Source organism: Rhinolophus sinicus, linkage group LG03 (genome assembly GCF_036562045.2).
Source record: "Rhinolophus sinicus isolate RSC01 linkage group LG03, ASM3656204v1, whole genome shotgun sequence".
Lineage (NCBI taxonomy): Eukaryota > Metazoa > Chordata > Mammalia > Chiroptera > Rhinolophidae > Rhinolophus > Rhinolophus sinicus.
The window spans coordinates 148,233,921-148,254,576 of record NC_133753.1 but is presented as its reverse complement, the minus strand read 5'-3'; the positions used below and the strand labels follow the sequence as shown (position 1 = coordinate 148,254,576).

The following is a 20,656-nucleotide window of genomic DNA, read 5'->3' as shown; positions in this document are numbered from 1 at the left end:
GTATCCTTTTCAAGTTTTGCGCCATCCCAATTCTAGAGAAATAATTCCTGAGATCCAGTGATGAGGGGCCAGGTCTGCCTTCTCTGAAACATTCTGTGCGTGCAGGCCCAGTGATAAATAACACATTCTGTTCTGTTTGCAGTCCGATGTGGATAACGATCTGGTTGGGGACTCCTGTGACACCAATCAGGACAGGTATGGCCCATCTCCCAGCTGCATAGGGCCAGATGAAACATCTGGAGAGTTTTATCTTTCAGAGCTTTCAGCTGCTACCATGCTTTGGGATCTCTCTGGGTAGACTGAGCTGCTGGTGGGACAGTAGCCCTGCCTCAGGTCATCACACCTCCCTGAAAATTCTGTATAGCAGAGTGATGGTATCAGGAGAGGCCAGTAGGCACTCTAGCAAGGGAGCTTCTGTTCCAGGAGAGGCAGTATAGCATCATGCTTCAGAGAGATGGGCTCTGGAGTGACACAGCGAGATATAAACCCCAGCTCCTTCACTTACAGACTGTCGAAATTTAGGCAAGTCATCTAATCTCTCTGTGCCTCAGTTTTCTGCCTCGGTTTTCTCATCTGTAAAATGGGGATGGAATGTAGCTATTGTGAACATTGAACTTATGAAAAGTACATATTACAGTTTCTGTTACATAGATAGCACTCCGTAGATATTAGCTCTTCTACTATTATATGCTCTCACCTCAGGAAAGCGTAACCATCATTCCAAAATAGAAAACCGTCAGTTTGCTGAGGGATCACTGTTATTTCATTGTTCTTGAAATTTTTCCATGCAGTTTCCCTTATTTGAGTGGATTTGTTCTTTGCAAATGAACTTTCTCAACCCTCCTAGCCCCACGTGGATGGAGTCCTAGGTCAGGACACAAGGCTGGATCAGATGCTGTAAGAACATTACCCACAATGTATACATGTGCAGTTCTGCCCGAGAGGCTCCTGCTGTCCAAGGCTCTAAACCGTTTCCTCTCCATAGGGAATCCTGATGGAGGGAGGAGGGGAACAGAGAGAGGGAAAGGATTCCAAAAGGCAAAGCAGGAAGAAACATAGCTTCCCTTCTCAACCTCTCTGAGGCTGCCCTGCAGACAGTGTTCTCGAGCCAAACCTTGCTCAAGGGCAGCTCCTAGGAAGTCCCATTCTGCCCTGTGTTCTGTCTGTGCTGCAGCGCACATGCAAGCTAAGGAAACTTAAACACACTTCTCAATCTCTCAAAGTCCCAACTTCTTCATCTACAGAGTAGAGATAATTGTGTCTCGCAGGTTATGGTGAAAATGAGAGATAATGTAGGTAAAGCTCCCGGCACAGTGCTGGTCCTCAGCTGACCTGCGGGGACTGGTGGCTGATACTGTTATTACAGCACGAGGAGACGCAAGTCAGTGACAGAGGCGGACATAGGCTGTCTGTTGTTGAGTGGAAGGTGGGACTGGTACCCTGACAACTTCCCTAAATGATGTCCATCAAGAGTGTTCCCTGTGGCAGGTCATCTTGCACTCTGAGTGCCACTGAAGTAATTTCTAAAACATCCCATCCCACCAGCCTCTAGATATTTGCATAAAATAAATGACTCATGCTGCTACATTTTAATTCCCACAATCTTGAACGTTGGGGAGGAGGAGAAGAACTGCTGATTGCTGCATTAAGATGTTCATGGCTATGTAGAATGGCTGCTAATGGAAAGAGCTCGATCTTACGATGTAAAAGGCAGCCCTGCAACAGGCACAGGAATTCCACTGTTTGAGCCACGTCATCTTCTGCTTGGCCAGCTTGGCCTCACTTTCTTTGGAACCCATCTGGGAAGCACGGCCTGAAGGGCAGGGACTGGTCCCTGGCTTCTCTGCTCTGTCCCATCTTAGACAGTATAGGAGCAGTTCCCGGCCCAGAATAGGCCCTGGTTGGAGCGGGGTGAAAGGAATATCTGTTAAGATCCAGACTAGCCATGGGTTGTCTCCAACAACTCAGGGAAAGCTCTGGGGACAGGGCATTAAGCCTGGAAAGAAAAAAAGTCAGATAGGCAGAGAGAGGTTCTGAGAAGTGCTTTACACCAGGACTTGAGTCCACCCTATATGCTTACGTCTCAGGGAAGGGGCCGCCCTATTCTCTTTGCCATTCACATCTGATCCTTCTTGGGTCTACTGGCCGGGGATTGTGAAGGTAAACAGAAAACATTGTGGGGCTTCCTAAGACCCGGCACTTAGAAGTGCTTTTTCCTATATTAAAATTGAATATGCAAGATTCTAGTCATTTAATCTTCATAAGAACCTTCTGAGGTAGGCTCTGTTATTCCCGTTTTACAGATGAGGACACTGAGTCATAGAGGGGTCCACTATCCTGCCTGGGGCCACATGCTGTTAAGGGGCTGAGCAGTCTGGCTCCACTGCCCATCGCTTTGAGCCCTTGGCACATTCTCTCAGTTGAGGATGAGCTAGTAGTCTCCAGGGACTGATAGGAGCATCTGGTCACAAAATCACAAACTTGACCCTTATCTTCCTGAGTAGGAAGTGATCTATTATTTCATGAGGTGCAGGAAGTGGGAAAATGGTCTCTGAGATCCACAGGGCAGCCTTATCTAAAGACACATAGGTTTGATAAAAGACCAAGCCTGGTTAAAACCCCAGACCCAAATTCTCCTTCCTCAGAGCTGGACTCTCACTGCCCTCTGCTGACCTGTGATGCAAACTACCTCTCCTTTCTCCCACAGTGATGGAGATGGGCACCAGGACAGTACAGACAACTGCCCCAACGTCATTAACAGTGCCCAGCTGGACACCGATAAGGATGGCATTGGTGACGAATGTGATGATGATGATGACAATGATGGCATTCCAGACCTGGTGCCCCCTGGACCGGACAACTGCCGGCTGGTCCCCAACCCGGCCCAAGAGGATAGCAACAGTAAGTGGACTCAGCCCAGGGCTGCATGGGACCCCTAGGCTCCCTTCGGCCAGGCAGAACATGATACCCCCCCCCCAGGACCCCACCTTCTCTGAGTAGCCACAGCTTATGGACATTAGATGTCTGATAGATACCAGTCTCCAACTCCGTCAGAGAAAAGCTGCTTTGCTGCTTCGGAGCAGCCCTAGGATGAGATAACGTGGAGCAGGGAAGCCATTCAAGGGGCTTGGAGAGCTGCTCCGCCATCTTGCTTGCTCCTTTCACCCAGAGTTACAGAAAAGGAGCAGGTGAGAGAGAAGGCACAGCAGTAAATGCCTTCGGTGAGTTCACAAACTCAGATGCCCGCAGGGGCCAGGCTAATGAGGAAAGGGGTGCACTGACTAGAAATGAGACAGCAGAGTGGGGAGGACCGTGGTGAGCTGGCGAGGGCACACCCATCCACAGCTATGCAAATTCAAATATTTCAATACCATCAAGTCAGCAGCGCAAAACACAGCGTGGGCCAGATTCAGTTGAAGAACCACCAGAAATTATGGTCTTAGAGAGAATTCTGATGACAGTAATTTCCCTGCTTTTTTGTTGTACTCTAGAAAGTGCTATAGACATTTGTTTATGTAAGGTCAGGCTTAAGATCCTCCAGTTGGTAAACCCCACTGTTCTCAGAGGACACCCAGGGTTTCCTGTAAGGTCAGTTTTGAACAGTTGCCCTCTACTCTATCCCCAGGAAGCTCGTTTGCTTACATACAGTGGGGTTCTCCAACCCACTGCAAGGCCTCCAGGTGGGTCCGGGGCAGGCTCACACATGGCAGGTGTCAGGGCTCCTATCCCCACATGGGCTGAAAACCGTAGCCCGCAGGTGGAACTTGGGCTCGCTCTTGTCTAACCCCCTTTCTCTGTCAAGGGGTGGTGGTGGGTGTAGGCATTACCAAGCTCCACTCGTCCTTTCTCCCCACTCAGATGACGGTGTGGGGGACGTCTGTGAGACAGACTTTGACCAGGACCAGGTCATCGATCGGATAGATGTCTGCCCAGAGAATGCGGAGATCACCCTGACCGACTTCCGGGCCTACCAGACCGTGGTCCTGGACCCTGAAGGGGACGCCCAGATTGATCCCAACTGGGTGGTCCTGAACCAGGTGAGTGCCACATAATTGGCACCACCTCAGCTTTGCTTCTCAGCACAGACTGGGCCTCTGAGAGGACTAGGTAACATTGAGAGGGTGCTGACTGCAAGACAGGCACTGTTCCAGATCACATTTATTCCTCACAATAGCCCTATGACAAAGTACTTTCATTGGCCCCATTTTACATATAAGGAAATATATATATATATATATATATATATATATATACATATATATATATATATATACAGCTTTAATGATTCTCATGGTAACGATGCAGGTAAGTGGCTGAGACTCCTGGAATGGGGACCCAGGCAGTCTGACCCTAGCGCCATGCCCCTACTTTCTCTAGTAGACTGCCTGCCCTGTGTCCTCCTTGTGTACCTAAAGAAGGAAGGCACAGGGAGGCTTAGTAGATTTTCCAGCATCACCCAGCCAGACATTTATTAGAAGTGTATGTATGTTCTCCAGTGAAGGCTTTATTAAATTTGCTTAAGTGACACTTTTAGCGCAATGATTTCTAGTCAGCTTTGAGCACATAACAAGGTAGAACAAGGCTCACCTGTGACGCCTGAAGTCCTGGGCTTCCTCGAGCTCACTCTGTCCCCTCGAAGATTGTTCTTAACTCCTTCCACTCTCTCTGCAGGGCATGGAGATTGTGCAGACCATGAACAGTGACCCCGGCCTGGCAGTGGGTATGTCCAGGACCTCAGTTACTACTTGAATAGCTGGATAGAGTGAATTCTATATATGTGGCTTTGTCTGCTGTTCTAATCTTATTCTGGTCGCTGTAGGATATACGGCTTTTAATGGAGTTGACTTCGAAGGGACCTTCCACGTAAATACCCAGACGGATGATGACTATGCCGGCTTTATCTTTGGTTACCAAGATAGCTCCAGCTTCTACGTGGTCATGTGGAAGCAGACAGAGCAGACGTATTGGCAAGCCACCCCGTTCCGAGCTGTTGCAGAACCTGGCATTCAGCTTAAGGTATTGGCGGTTTGAGGTCACTCATCTCCCTTTCTTCTGGGTCCTTCACCCTCCTTTAAGATTCTGTGTTGTCCCTCATGGTATTTAGGCCACCTAAGAAATGGTTGCATTTGTGCTAGGATTCAAGTCAGGGAACTCCAGAGCCCACCCAGGTCCTTTCCTTCATTCTTGTGTACAAGCTGCATTCTAACCTCTCAGTGACTCTAGTGGTGAGACCATCAGCCTGAGTAGGGCCCAAGAGGTGAGGAAAATTTGGGGTACAGCTCAGGCACACTGTTGGAAACCGGCTGGTCTGTTTCCTTGATGGGGCCAACTATGTACAAGAGGGCTGAGAGGCTGCCTCTGTCACTCCCACTGGGAGAAAAGGCAGATTTTAGAGCCCTTGTTGAGCGAATGTGTGGAACAATGGATTTTAGTAGGAATGGGGTAGTAGAATATTGGCCAATGCTGATTATTAAAGGGTTGGGGACACCTCAATAGAAATGGCATCTAAGTGTTTATGCTTTTGTCCAAACCCAAGGCAGCCAGATTATACTCATGAATTCTGTACCCATGAATTCACCTCCTCATCACGACCCCCGATAACCAGGAAAGGTGGACTGTGCATTCTGTCCTAAAACCTTGCTTGTGTCATTCATTGTCCAGGCTGTTAAGTCTAAGACAGGTCCAGGAGAGCATCTCCGAAACTCCCTGTGGCACACCGGGGACACCAGCGACCAGGTCAGGCTGCTGTGGAAGGACTCCAGGAATGTGGGCTGGAAGGACAAGGTGTCCTACCGCTGGTTCCTGCAGCACAGGCCCCAGGTGGGCTACATCAGGTAGGTGGATCACCCAGTTCCTCACCTTGCACTTGAGCAAAACACACCCTCATTTTGCATCTCAGAGCCTTCGTTCCCCTGAGCAGGCCGGACCCAGGATAGTCTTCAAGGGTATGCCAAGACCTCAGGCTACCGCTCACAGAAAAGGGGGAGGAAGACACCCAGGCTCAGACTGACCACCTGGACATTAGGGCCAGACTAGCGGTAGAAGGACGTGGTCAGGGGACTGATGCCCCTGCATGGTGATCCCCTCCTGCCATATTCTTCAGAGAAGCCTGAGAGTGGACATGCTGACCCATGTGAGGTTGAGGTGAGACGTGTCTGAGTCTCCCCTCCACACACACCTCCCTTGTGTTATCTCTGGGCCCTGTATGATCGCTTCTTCATGAGTATTTCACACTACAATGAGGCCTTTAGAGTCCGTCTTCCCTCCTGGACCATAAACTCCATGCAGGCAGTGCCTGTGTCTTATTTTATCTTGGTCTCCAACACGCCTGGCACAATGCCTGGCATGTACCACCTGCCGCATGAAATAATCTTCATGTAAGTCCATGTAAACTGCCTGATATCCCTATAGGACTATTGAAAACAACAGAAACTATTCTCAGAAGGTAGGATGGCTTGGGACTACATCTTTCTTTGAAATTTAGACAGTGTACTTGCTTTCTCCTTCCTCACACTTGCAGCTCAACACCCACGCCAGCTTATGGAGTGCATTTATAAAGGAGTACTGATAGCATTCTCCTGACCAGAGGAGGAAAGCAGCCTAGTGGAAAACAAATCATGAGGGCTAATTCGTATTTTGTTCTTCTTTGAGCCTTTACATAGAATGTACTGTTGGTCTCCCAGTAACCTAATCATGTTCTCAGCCCTGTTAAGCCCAATGTCCCTTTTTTATAACAGCTATTAAATGCCCTCTCTTCTATCCCAAAATGAAATCAGAGAAAATATAACCTATCTGCCCATGGAATTTTAGGAAATCAATCTGATCCTTAACAATAGAGAATAAGAATACTTCATAACACAATCCTGTAAATGCTTGGACACAACCACACCAAAACACAAAGTGAAATAGACATTTGCACCTATCCCTGAAATTACTGGGAAGGTAACATTCTAATACAGGTTTGTGTGTTGGTGACTTAACTACTACACTGCTGTTGCCAACAGTAATGTGAATTTCTACAACGGCAAACAGCTTTTCATTTTCAAACAGAATAAAGTACCCAACAGTTTCTCAGTGTACCCTGGAAAATTCAGTTCATGTTAAAACAATACCAAAAAAAAAAAAAATCAATACATGGTCACAAGTAAAAGGGAGTTAGGTTCTAGGCCCAGGTAATGACACCTCCCCAAGTGTCTGGAGGAACATTCCAAAAGTATCTGGGATACAGGACAAGTTTTGATTATTCTCTCCTGGGCCTTGTAAGCCATCCAGCATCCCTCGCTTCTGTCAATGCCACAATGACAGCCAAAAAGGCCCCCACAAATGTCTAAAACCCTGCTTTAGGGAGTACTGTTGCTTCTGATGAAAATCATTGCTCAGAAATTCCACCAAATGGTACCCATCTGCCCTAAAGAAAAGCAGTGATTTTTAGGCATGATGTCTTGCCAAGGTAACTCACAGGACAATGAAGTCACAAAGTTTCTTGGCCCTGGGTCATATTGTGGTTTCTCTGTAACTCATTAGCACGTACCCATCGAGTTTGACCAACATCGTGTTAGGCCTTTGGAGAGACAGAAGATGGGAGGGCATGGACACGTGATCCCTGACTGCATGGAATTTCCCATCTAGTAGGGAAGGGAGAACAGCTAAAGCACAATTCAATCTGTGAAAAGCAGAGTAGGAAACAGAGCAAAGACAGGTGTATACGAAGTGGGACCCCTGGATCTCACAATGGGCACTTCACCCTTACCTTTGTTTGAGTTTCATGGACACCCACTTGGGCTGTGTTGTCTGCAGAGTGCGGTTTTATGAAGGCTCCGAGCTGGTGGCTGACTCTGGAGTCACCATAGACACCACCATGCGTGGAGGCCGGCTTGGTGTGTTCTGCTTCTCCCAAGAAAACATCATTTGGTCCAACCTCAAGTATCGCTGCAATGGTAATGTACATTCTTGTTACTATACAATATTACTATTAAAATTAATCAAATAATGCCACCTTATTTTTATAGCACACTTTCTTCCCAAAAGCCCCAAGCTCATGCTACATATTCACTAAAACTTGATAGTCCCTGTATAATTGAAGTAAAATGTCATTGTTACTTCATTTTTCCTATTTGATAGATGAGGAAATTGAGACACGTAGAATTTAACTGCTTGACTTAGGATTTGAGGTTCAGTGAGAAATTCAGTCAGGTTTCATTTTCAGGCAGCCTTTATTTTCACATAGCTCAAACATACTCAGACTTCAAATGTATGCTGCCTGCTAATTGTCGTTAGACCTGTGAATTAGCACTCCTGGGCTTCAGGCCAACAATTTGCAAATCTGCCTGCAGTAGAAAATGGCAGCAGGGCCTTTTGGAGCCTGTAGGGCAGGCTGACAGTGACCCCTACAGGAGGCCTGCACAGGGAAGGTGGATCAGGATTCCAGAGATAAGGAGCCTTACTAACCCCACCTGTGTTTCTTCTTGTTCGTAGACACCATCCCAGAGGACTTCCAAGAATTTCAAACCCAGAATTTTGATCGCCTGGATAATTAAGCCCAAGAAGCAATTCGTAACTGCTTTTCCAAACAGTAAAGCCATATATTTTTAAACTTTCATTATATACACTGTGGCTTTCTTTTACCAGCCCAAATATATCAAACTTTTTATATGAATGTGGCAATAAAGAAGAGATAATTTCTAAAACCAGCTCAGACATCACTTACCCCCGGGTGGCTCAGGCTTTGTTGGTATGCATGTTGTCCTCGGAGGTATCCACGTTGGACTTACTGGGAGATCTTTTTACCTCAGACTGGGTCAGTCAGTGAGATTGAGCATGTGCATGAATTGCAAGGTCCAAGCCCAAGGTCTCATCTTCGGTCACTCCAGTTGGCTTTACACAAAAACCTAACAGTTACATGCTCACCTGAGCAGCCTCCTTATTCTGGATAAAGACCCTCAGAAACACGTACTCAAGGGCACCTTCACTATGAAGACTTTTCCTGACCAATCCTGGGGCGTATTTGCCTAATTCTTTGATACCCTCCCCCACCCCACACACGTGCGCAGGGACTTTATCCCAGTACCTTCAACAATTATGCTTATTTATATATTTGGCTCCCCCTAGTGGAATGTAGGCTTATTGAACATAAAGGACCAGGTCTACTACAATCAGTATCCCCAAATGCCTAACATAGTAGTCATTTCTTGGTATCCATGGGGAATTGGTTCTAGGACCCCCTGCAGATACATACCCAAATACAAGAATATTCAAGTCCCTTATATGAAATGGCATATTATTTGCATGTAACCTACACACATTCTCCCACATTCTTTAAATCATCTCTACTTATAATATCTCATACAATGTAAATGCTGTATAAATAGTTGTTATACTGCATCGTTTGAGGAATAGTGACAAGAAAAAAAATGTTGGTACATGTTCAGTATAGCCCTGACCATCGTAGGCCTAACTATATAGTATATATCGGCAACTACATTTTTCCCCCAAACATTTTCTCTGTGGTTGGTTGAATCCACGGATGCAGAACTTGTGGATACAAAGGACTGACTGTACCTGGCATGCAGCAGATATATCCAGTAAATATTTGCTGGATGAATGGATGGATGAATGCCACTTAAGTAATGAGGACAATCGTGTAGATGGATCATATGAGCCTTCCTACCACTTAAAAAAGCTGCTCACACATATGCTCTAATGATGGTGAGGCGCTATCGTAGCACTGCGATATGTACAAGACAGAAACTTGCCTAATTTGTGCACTAACCTTTCTTCCATTCCATTTGTAAGGCAAATATCCAGGCAAATTTTTATAAATTCCCTAAGAATTTTGTTTCAAAGATAGTGCTGGGTAGTAATGTTCTCCGATTCCAGAATTCCTGGAAATATCTTAGATCATAAATAAAAGATAAACACTCACCAGTTTTATCATAATTTCAATAGTCAGAAAATACAATGGCATATGTATGGCCAATATGTCAGAACAACTCCCCCTCACATGTAAAGCCTAGAGGTGTATGTTGCCTCATAATTCAGGACATAGGATCTCTTACATCCAGGTCTTCAATGAGTGTACAGAACTCAAGCCTGTCCAACAATTGTTCCCTCTGCTGACACTATGTAGTCTCCTAGAGAGATCCGTGCAACAGGAGCTGCCTTCCAAGGATTTCTGGGCCATATTGCTGTCATCGGCCTTTTCAACCTGTTGTTCCACACCTACAAATCTTTCCCAATTCAAAAAGAGACTAGAAAGGAGAAGTAAATTCATTTGGTTGGAGATTGCGATCTCTCAGTCTTCCTCCGTTTCCTCATTTTTTTGGATCTCACTGAAAGGTTGTTTCCTGAGCCCTTAGGACCTGCGGGAGCTTTCTAGTCCACTTGGTCCTCCACCCACTCTGTGGTACAGTTAGGTTATAATGTTATAGCTATTTTAATGCTCTTTCTCCAGAGTCCTTGGTACTTTACTAGGCAGTCTGTGAGGAAGGCTAGATATCTTCTTGAGGGATTTCATTCTAATCACTGAAGTACATACCAGAGCCTGTACATGAAATACACTAATCTCTGAGAGGAAAGTGTGTTGGATGATCAGATCTGGATGGGACTCGGAGCTGAATTCTTACAGTATCCTTGGTGTCCTTATCAAAACCGTCCTATAGCTCTTACTCTCCCCTACACTGCTTCCCTGAGCCTGGTAAAAAGAGGAGGCAGCCTCCCCATTTTTTAGTTTCCCTGCTGTTAGTTGTGCAGTTGCTCCAAGAAAGCAATTATCCACAGGAAGCAGTTTCTTAAGTTAATACTTTTCTGACTATAACCATGCTAGTACCAGGGGCCCACAGGAGACCTAGAACACAATTCCATTCCTTAGGGAGCTTATTAAATTGTTGGGAAGACAAAATTATATATGCAATCAGGGAGCAAACAGAAGAGCTAGATCCAGTGGTGTGCTAAAGACAGCACATACCAGCTCATGAGAACCAACCATTAAATGTTTAGGAATTTTGTGAGCCAGTTGTTAAAATATCGATAGTTGGAAATTGGCTGTGGTGGGAGTATTTACACTACAGAAATTGGCAAACACTACAAATCAGGGCTCCAGAGAGCTGATTGTCAAACATTTACCAACATGCACCTGGGTACCACTATCCTGTCTTATTCCTAGTCATCCCACCTCAATATCTTTGAAGCTGATATAGAAAGCTATCAGAGAACTATTTGTTTAAGAAGTGGGGAAATACTCTTAGGAGAAAATGTAGGTAAGAATCTCCTCAACACTGGTCTTGGCAATGGTTTTTTGGATATGATGCAAAAAACACAAACAACAAAAGCAAAAATCAACAAATGGGACAACATCAGACTAAAAAGCTTCTGCACAGCAAAAGAAAAAATTAACAAAATGAAAAGACAACCTACTGAATGGGAGAATAGTTTTGCAAGGGGTTAATATCCAAAATATATAAAGAACTCATGTAACTCAATAACAAAAAAACAATTTGATTTAAAAATGCAGAAGAACTAAATGGGCAGAAGAACTAAATTTTTCCAAAGAGGACATCACAATGGCAAACAGGCATATGAATAGATGTTCATCACTGATGATCAGGGAAATGCAAATCAAAACCACAAAGGGATATCACCTCATAGCTGTAAGAATGGCTATCCTCAAAAAGAGACAACAGCTGCTGGCAAAGATGTGGTGAAAAGGGAATCCTTATACACTGTTGATAAGAATGTAAGTTGATCCAACCACTATGGAGGTTCCTCAAAATCTTTAAAATATTATAAATAGGTCTATCATACAGTCCATTTACTTTGGGTACATACCCAATAAACAGGATTTTGAAGAGATAAGACATTCCCATGTTTATTGCAGTTTTAGCTCCGATAGCAAAGATATGAAAACAACCTAAATGCCCATGAACAGATGAATGGATAAAAAAGACGTATATATATGTACAATGGAATACTATTTAGCCATGAGAAACAAGGATATCCTGCCATTTGCAACAACATGGATGGACCCTGAGCACCTTATGCTAAGTGAAATAAGTCAAAGAAAGACAAATTTGTGTGACAGTACTTATACGTGGAATCCGAAAAGGTCAAACTCATAAAAAACAGAGAGTAAAATGGTAGTTACCAGTGTGTGGAAGTGGGGGGGGTGGGGGGGGGATAAGATTTATGTTGTTTAAGGGTACAAACTTACAAAGGATAGTAAATAAGTTATAGTGATCTAATGCACAATGTAGTGAATATAGACCACAATATTGTACTATAATCACCCAGCTTGCTAAGAGACTAAAACTAATTATCCCAACAACTAAAAAGAAAGGATTTTATAATGTGAGAGAGGTGCAAAGTATCAATATAGCAGCCGTATTACAATATATAAATGTATAAAATTAACACATTGTACACCTTAAATTTACACAATGTTATATGTCAAATATATTCAATTTTTAAAACGAAGTGGAGAAGTAGAAAAAATTGGTGAAAATCAGGAAGCACCTGAGAGAGCCTAGCCAGATATACAGTATGGGAATGGATTAGCAGATGCTGTCCCCTCTGTCCCAGGATTTTTGAGTGTTTATACTCAATTTCAGCACAGTGACTGGAATCTATTAGAGGTCCATTCAGGTTAGTAAGGTCCTCATTGGAATCTCATTAACAGCTCTAAGAGTCTGAGCCATCAATCACTCACTAACGGGGATGAGTGCCATTACCTGTCCTCCTCCTGACTTCTCCCTGAGGTCAAGGGTTCTGAGGGGATGGGAAAGAGAAGAGGCATGGCACTGTGGGGAAAAGATGGTGCCTGGGTAGAATCCTCCAGGATGTTCTTGCAGCAGGAGGAGGCCCCAGGTGCTCAGAGGGAGGTGGAACTCGTTTTGCCTTCACCCAAGAAAGAGAAAGGAAGCTCTTCCTTCTCCCTCCCAGCTTAGATTCCTACATTTCCAAATTGTTGCTGGTGATTGTTGTTAGTTTAGTTTTGGTGCTGGGCTACAGAGTCAGAGAATAAGATGCAGAATCCAATCACCTGTTATTTAAATATCTATAAGCACTTTTTATGGCCCAGACCAGGAAGATAACTCAGAATATACTCAAGAAACAAAAACATAATCTGATGTAGAGGTGAGGAAACTTGAGAACTAGGTAATTTATAACATGAATCTAGGGGAGTGAGATACGAGGCGCCCTGTTTGGAGGGCATACACTTTGGGTTCCTAATAGCATGGGGACTAGGAAAGAGGGCTCAGCCTTTCCTTCAGAGTCATGAGAACAATACCCTTCAGTGTCCGCAGCTCCAAATCTTACATCCTTGCCTAAATCTTTGGTTAATAAACAACCTCAGTCCACTGAGAAGTCCTCCCCCAATTTTTCGAGACAGTATAGTATCCTCAGTGGACCAGGTCTTTTAATCCTGAGAAAATGTAGAATTTGCTGAACACATCATCCTAATATTTTTGTGTGCTGTTTGTAAATGCTCTTTGAATATGTGGTATTTAAAGTACTTGAAATATTTAAGAGAATTTGACATATTAGAGAATCTAATAAATTGAACTTGTGATTCCAGTTAAAGTTGAGTATTTGATTTTAGACTTGTGATTTTAAGTTAAAAAGTATGGGAGAATTTGGTCGAATATATAAATAGTGAGGTGGTTAAGATAACTTATAAACCACAATATTTACAAGTTTTTTATATTTATAAGAGTTATTTAACTACCAGGTAGGTTTTGTCAGACAAGTGACAGAAAAATCAAATGTATAAATGAAATTTAAACATATTAAATTTGTAACATACTGCAAATTAACATAGTGTTTTATTATTTTATAGATTAACATAAATTTATAAATGCAGTTTAAAATGCTTAAGGAAATTTAATTAAGTTTGCAAATGGGATTAAACATTAATGAAAAGCTGAAAAGTGATTATAAATTTTGCTATAGAATAAGTAGATTTGTACATTTAGAGTATAGGAGAGTAGTAAGATTTTATAGGAGAGTAGTAAGATTTTTAAGTTGAACTTATAAACTTAAGGTTTTGCAATATGTATCTTTAATTAACCAAACACTAATTTTAAAAACCAAAGTTTTCTGTGTACCAAAGCTGCCCTCATAAGCAAAAAACAAAACCAACAAAAAACAGTCCACTGATGGTTGACACCTATAGGATTATCTGCTTTTGGAGGAGTCTGGGGAAATGTGTCCTCAACTCCAAATAAGTGACTGACCATTTTTTAGAACATAGCCCGTTTCAACAATGGGGGCTGTCACCATACAGAGAGGAAAGAACCTGGGCGCAGCTCTCCTTGCTCCAGGGGCATCACCAAGCAACCGTCTGTAGCATCAACTAACGGCCTGGGAGATCCTGCTTACAGCCCTCAAATCCCTCATTTGCCAGCCACACACCCAAGGCACACACTAGCCCTGACTTGGGGCCCATGTGGGGATGTGGCAGGGAACACTTCCCTTTCCTCAACACCCTCTGTTAAACCTTGTAAGGATGCTTGAACATGCCTACTTATCTGGAGGGCTGGGAGGTGACTGAGGCCTACGGATTGGAAGCTCCCCTTTTCTGACGGAACACGTGACTGACAAGTAACTGCGGCCTATCCCTTAGCTTACCATAAAAGAATGAAAAGTATTTTCCTCACCTCACCCACTTCCTCAGCAATGTGGTTGAGATGAATCAGCCCTCGAACTCAGGTTTGCAAGAGAACAACTTTATTATAGTTCCCAACTTTCCTTACTTTCCTTATTTTGAGAGCTCATTCTGCCACACTCAAGAAAAACATTACTTCAGTCTTTCTCGGGGTTTCCATTCTCCCAGGATCAAGACTCGAGGAGGCCTTTTCAGTACCAAAGTGGGAGGAGGAAGCATCTGCCACACAAATTTCTCCTGACATGACCATGGTCAGCACCCACCCCCAGTCTCTGAGGGTAAAAGACCACAAGTTGGGCCCTCAAATCTGTTGAACCCATGCAGTCATTTCTTTACTGGCCCTCAGCTGTGGGGCTGCAGGAAGCCCTCCAGGGCTCGCCTCCCCGTTTCTCACTCTCCCTCTCAGCATGGGAGAATCTTTCCCTAGTCTGAGGAGGGAAGCCTCATTCTCCTCCTTGCTTTTGGCCAGGAAATTTTGTCTGCTCCCAGTCTTCCTTTACTTACTCCCCCAAACTTTTCTTAAGGCTTAGATTGCAGGCACCTTCCCCCCTAAGGCAATAAGCTCAGAGTTTACCCTCTGCCTCAAAGGGAGAATTGAAAAAAAGGGCAATATGGGAGGGAGATGGAGCGGTGTCTCAAGACGCTGCCCCACCACCTTCTGACAACCTCACGTGCTGGTGATCTAAGGTATAGGATCATAGTCGGGTTTTGGTCCCTTTCTGGAAAATTAAAATAGCCACCAGGAATACTGTTTGGAAAGATCAGACTTAATCAAGGAATGAAATTGGAGTTGCTCAAGAGGCAGATGTGGGCAAACAGGAAGGACAGCGAGGAATTCCCCAAGGCTGGCGGAGCAGAGGGGTGGTGGGATCTGGAGCGGCTGTGTCTGCCCCACTCCCACACATGTGAGAACTGGAGAGAAGTCTCTGCTGGGGCACCTGTTGGTAAATATGGACTGGACCCTAGAGCAGAGACGAGGGCTCCAGGTAGCCAAGCCTGCAATGGCAGTCAGGCCATCATGAGGAACACCACCGCAGCCATCCTGAAAAAGACCCTCTACCCTGTGCAGGGAGGACCAGATCCCCACACAAACATCCAGTAGCTGAAGAGCAATGGTAGCGGTGGTAGCCACCAAAGAGAAGGCCCCTAGTCTCATTTTCTGAAGCCGTGTAAGCCCAGAGATTCTGAATGGGGCGATGGTGAAGAAGGACTCTCAGTAGGGCTGACATAGGAGGCCGGCTCAGTCAGTGAGAGCGCAGGACAGAGTGAGAGCAGGCGCTGGGCTCTACTCAATCCTAAGAGAGGGGAGCAAACAGAAGAGAAGTCGAGGAAGGAAGGACATGAGGAGCAGGGCCAAGGGGACTTGCACTTAGGGAAGACAAATGGGCCACACGGGGAACCAGAACCACCTTCAGGCTTCACACTCCCCACTCTAGAAGGTGTTTCTGGTGACACTGTTCACCCAACCTCCAGTCACCAGAGGCAGAAGCAGGCAGCATCAGACCCACATGCAGAAATGGGGGCCATGCAAAGCCTACACACTACTCTAAAACTTCTGCACATGTGTTGTTTCTATAAGAGGGGGTGGGGACAGAGCCAGGAGTGCAATTTCCAGGCTCGGTCTCACGTGGAAAGGTGCTGGCTCCGGTAGTAAATGGCCATCAACTGTGATTGGATGGCCATCAGTTGTGGCTAGTTGGCCGTCAGCTGTAACCAGTGAGCCACTGGCCACTAATATAACTGCCATGGCTACGCTAGTAGTGGATGGTGGCTGGCAAGCGCCAATTGCAGTTAGCACAGCAGATTGCAGTTAGCAAGGGGTTGGTTGGGTGGCAGAGAAGCGGAGGGCGGATTGCAGGTAGCAAGTGAGGTTGGTTGGCAGAGAAGCGGACGGCGGATTGCAGGTAGCAAGTGAGGTTGGTTGGCAGAGAAGCGGACGGCGGATTGCGCATCGTGTGGATCCTGCTTCCTGTGTCTTCAGCTCAGCTGCCACCGAAAATATAGTGGTATGACTCCCCTATCTATGGCTCCTTGGGTGTTCCTTTTTGGCCTCACCATATCCTGCGTTCTTATGTGGGGAGCGGGCGCAGAGACCCTGCATGACAGAGGGAGTAGAATAAAAGTTAAGAAAATATCAAGTAGGTGTCCATCAATAGATGAATGAGTAAAGAAGATGTGATATATATATATACAAACACACAAAGGAATATTACTCAGCTGTAAAAAAGAAAAATGAAATCTTACCATTTGCAACAACATGGTTACACCTAGAGACCAAGTGAAATAAGTCATACAGAGAAAAATAAACGCTGTATTCACTAATATATGGATTTTTAAAAAATGAATGAACAAAATAGAAGCAGGCCCATAGATACAGAGAATAAGCTGATGGTTGCTGGGAGGGGTGGGGACTGGGTGGAAAAAAATAAGTTAAAAAAATGATTAAAATAAAAGAAGAAAAGAAATTCCACAAAGAGCCCCTGAGTCAAGTGCCCCAGATGGGTGGTACAGCCCAGGTCCCACTTCTGCCCTAGAAAGTCACAGCTTCAGTTCAAAGTACCCTGGAAAAAGGGTTCATTTCATTCTTTTATCAAAGCTGTGATCAAGCGCAGAAGTCTCCTCGTCACTAAGTTTAACTCTCTAAGTAATATCAAATTTATACATTATAACATAGTACAATAGGTACCATGTCAGAGGGGTAGTAGACTGGAGGGGTTATGACTTCGTGAGGGGTGTAAATGTCCAACTATTACGTTGCTTTGTACACCTGAAACTAATAAAAACATACATAATGGAAAAAACAAAAAACAAAAAAACACCACAATAGGAAATCACTGTTGGGAGCATACGTGTCCACAAACAAAGAGTTGCCCAACTAAGTGTGAACACCTGTTGGCCATATTTTGGGTTTTTTCTAAATAGTCATTAATTGCTTATTTTATGGCATCCTCTAAACAGTAGCAGATAGGTAATATCTAAGACAATATCCTCGTAAAAGTCTACACCACTCCCACCCCTCTCCCACCAGAATTCTGAGAATCAGGGGTTGAGAACTAACTTCTCGAAAAGTCCCTTCCAGCCCTGTGGTTTCTGTGAGCTCCTGGAGGATGAGGACTGTGCAATATTGATCTCCGTATCCCACCCTCCGTCCCTCAGTCAGGTATTTATTGAGTTGGAAAAGCCAACGGAAACAAGTCCAACAGCAGAAGACTTCAAATTTTCCAAAGAATCCACTAGGGGGCAGAAATCCCTTAAAAATAGCTCTACTCTGACCAAGCTGCTCTTTTTTAGCTAAAAGATGACTCGTTTATTAAAAGTAAAATAACAGCTATAATTTATTAAACACTTACTCTACTCCTCACACTATGCTAACTGCTAATAGTTCAGTGCTTAAGAACTCTTATTTATCAAAACATACAACAAAAAAACCATCATCCACGAAACAGCCTAAATTTGAATTATTGTGAATTTGGCTCTAAATGAACACTGAAGCCTTATTTTCTTCTATTTCTTTCAGGAATTGCCTAGAGAAGACTTTTTCTTTGTCCCTCAACCTAAATTCACACTGTCTTCTCTGTGAGCCAGGCAAAGAGCCCTTCATCCACCCATTCATCATTCATTCACTCACTCATTCATTCATCATACACACACTGAGCGATTGCTATGTGCCAGGCACCATGGGGGCACTGGGAGGGATACAAAAAAGTACCCAAATCCAGTCAGCTTTAGTCCAGGCCTCTGTGTGAGTGAGAGCCATTTTCATTCAAATACTGATCATAATTGCAACAGTATCATTTATTTTAGTATTGGATCTCTAGATTCCCTACTCGCTGACTCTATGTATAAAGCATTTATCTATTGGAAGAACCGTGAGTTACTTATTCCTGAGAGTTTTTAGTTGGATCAAAAAGAGCCTTGTCTTAATGTCCCACCCGGAAGAGCAATTTTCCAGGGAGCAGAGGGCAGTTTCCCAGGCCAGCACAGGTCGTTTGACAGAAGTTGAGACAAAAACTGTTTGGCCTGCACAGTGTTTTCATTATTGGGTTGTTTGTTTTGCTAACTTGAACAAACATAACTTGGAAAAGTTCACATAAAGATCTGGATTTCCAGCTTCTCTTAAAAAATCAGAAGCTCTGGCCACACTATCTGCATTGGACAGGGCTATGTCCTCTACACGCCCCAGTCCCCATCCAACCCTCCTGACTCACTGAGCTCCTGCCCGGCCCCTTAGGTGACTGAGCCTGAGATCCTCTACTTGCGATGTCCAAGGCATTCTGCAGAGAGCCCAGAGAAGGGTTGTGTTCCACCCCTCTGGCCCACAGCCTGTTAGGTAACTTGCCCCTAGTCCCACAGCTAGGGAATGGCAGGGCCTGGACTCCAATCCAGGTGTCCTAACTCCTTGCGTGGGCAGGGCTCCACAAGAAACAGAGGGTGTACTCAAGTTGGAGAATTGACAAAGGGACTATTTATGAAGGTAGGGGCTCGTTTCAGGAAACGGAAAGAGAAGAGTGCAGGATCTCTTCCTGATCCCCTCCCCCTCACCCACCAAGCAAGAGAGGGGACTGTTCCCACCCTTCCCCAGCACCCTTGGCAGAACAAGTGGAAAGAGTTGTCATTGTTACTGGAGGGGCTAGGGGTGCAGTGAGGGCCAGCCAGCAGAGCTGCGGCCTTGGGTAGAGGGGCCTAGCCACCCTGCAAAATCCCATGCAGAAGGAGCCAAGGAAATAAGTAGCCCAACCTCAATCTCTTCCCCCTCCCTCATTACTCAAACTTAGAGAGTCAGGGTGCAAGGGAGTCCATTGATGCAAAACGTTAATGCCAGCCCCTCCAGACAGAAAGCTGGGTGGAGGCAGGTAAGGACGGGGCCCCACTTTTGTCTTAGGACAAAGAGAAGACCCCAACACATTTGTACTCCACCTTAATTAGACTCCACCACACCGCCCTCTGCCTCAGGCCCCAGACCAAAACACCACATTGCCTAAGACAGGATGGGGGAAAGACTAACAATAACAGTAATAGCTCAACTTAGAGAGTGTTCTAGACACTTTGTACACATTACCTCTAATCCTGAAAACAACCCTGCAAGGGTGGGAGGAGGAAGATTCCCTTTTTGTAACTGAAGAAACTGAGGCCTGGGATGGTAAAGGGACTTGCCAAAGGGCACCTATTTTATAAATGGTGGAGGCAAGATTCAACTCTGGTGTCACTGGCTCCAAAACCTCAAGTTATTCTAGAGTTATAGAAGATACTGTGAAGAAGAGTTAACATAGCACTCCTGAGACTGCTTTCTCTTAAAAAGCCTGCTTGCAAAGTTGGCCCTTGGCAGGCGCCTGAGAACTTGGATTCCGTGAGGGTTCCCACCATCCCCAGGACTGATAAGAGTGACTCGCTGGGCCTAAACCGCACACTGTGGTTTCTGCTGAACACCTGCTTTCCTTCTGGGAATCTGGAACTTCGGGATGTGCTGGGCAGAGTGTGTGTACATGTCCAGCCCCCTGTAACAACCTGGGTGCTGAATCGCTAATAAACTTCCCTGGCAGACATTTCACACATGTTGCAACTCTTTGCTGGAGGGAATTAAAAACATCTTGGGTGACTCCTCTGGGACAGGAAATCTTGGAAGGTTGGACCTGGTTTATTCAAGATTTTACCCCATGCACCTTTTTCCTTTGCTGGTTCGGCTGTGTATCCTTTGCTGTAATAAATCATCACCATGAGCTCGACTAGATACTGAGTCTTGTGAGTCCTCTTAGCACATCACTGAATCTGGTGTGGTCAGTTACCTCTTTCCAACAGCTGAAAGAGGCCTTGGGGCTGTTCAAGTGCAAAGACTAAATGAAGTGCTCTTTCTACCTCACTAATGAAGGAATAATGGGAAATAGGGAGCCAAAGTTAAAAATGAAGGCTAATAACCACAAATTGCCTGTAAAGCCAGAGGATCAGCCTCAAAGTGGAGACCACTGAGACTGGACACATGTGGCAAGGGGCAGAGACTAA

The 20,656-nt window shown here is 44.9% G+C and overlaps 1 protein-coding gene across 1 annotated transcript in view; it reads left to right on the top strand.

The window, feature by feature from the left end:
- Positions 1-8,687, top strand: part of THBS4 (thrombospondin 4) — a 46,312-nt gene extending 37,625 nt beyond the window's left edge. Inside the window, exons 15-22 of the mRNA XM_019728193.2 lie at positions 143-195; positions 2,708-2,901; positions 3,859-4,037; positions 4,672-4,720; positions 4,820-5,016; positions 5,662-5,834; positions 7,798-7,937; positions 8,476-8,687. Of these exons, the coding sequence (XP_019583752.1) occupies positions 143-195; positions 2,708-2,901; positions 3,859-4,037; positions 4,672-4,720; positions 4,820-5,016; positions 5,662-5,834; positions 7,798-7,937; positions 8,476-8,537 (1,047 nt within the window). The 3' untranslated portion in view covers positions 8,538-8,687. The remainder of the gene's footprint in view (positions 1-142; positions 196-2,707; positions 2,902-3,858; positions 4,038-4,671; positions 4,721-4,819; positions 5,017-5,661; positions 5,835-7,797; positions 7,938-8,475) is intronic.
- The last annotated feature ends 11,969 nt before the right edge of the window (positions 8,688-20,656 follow it).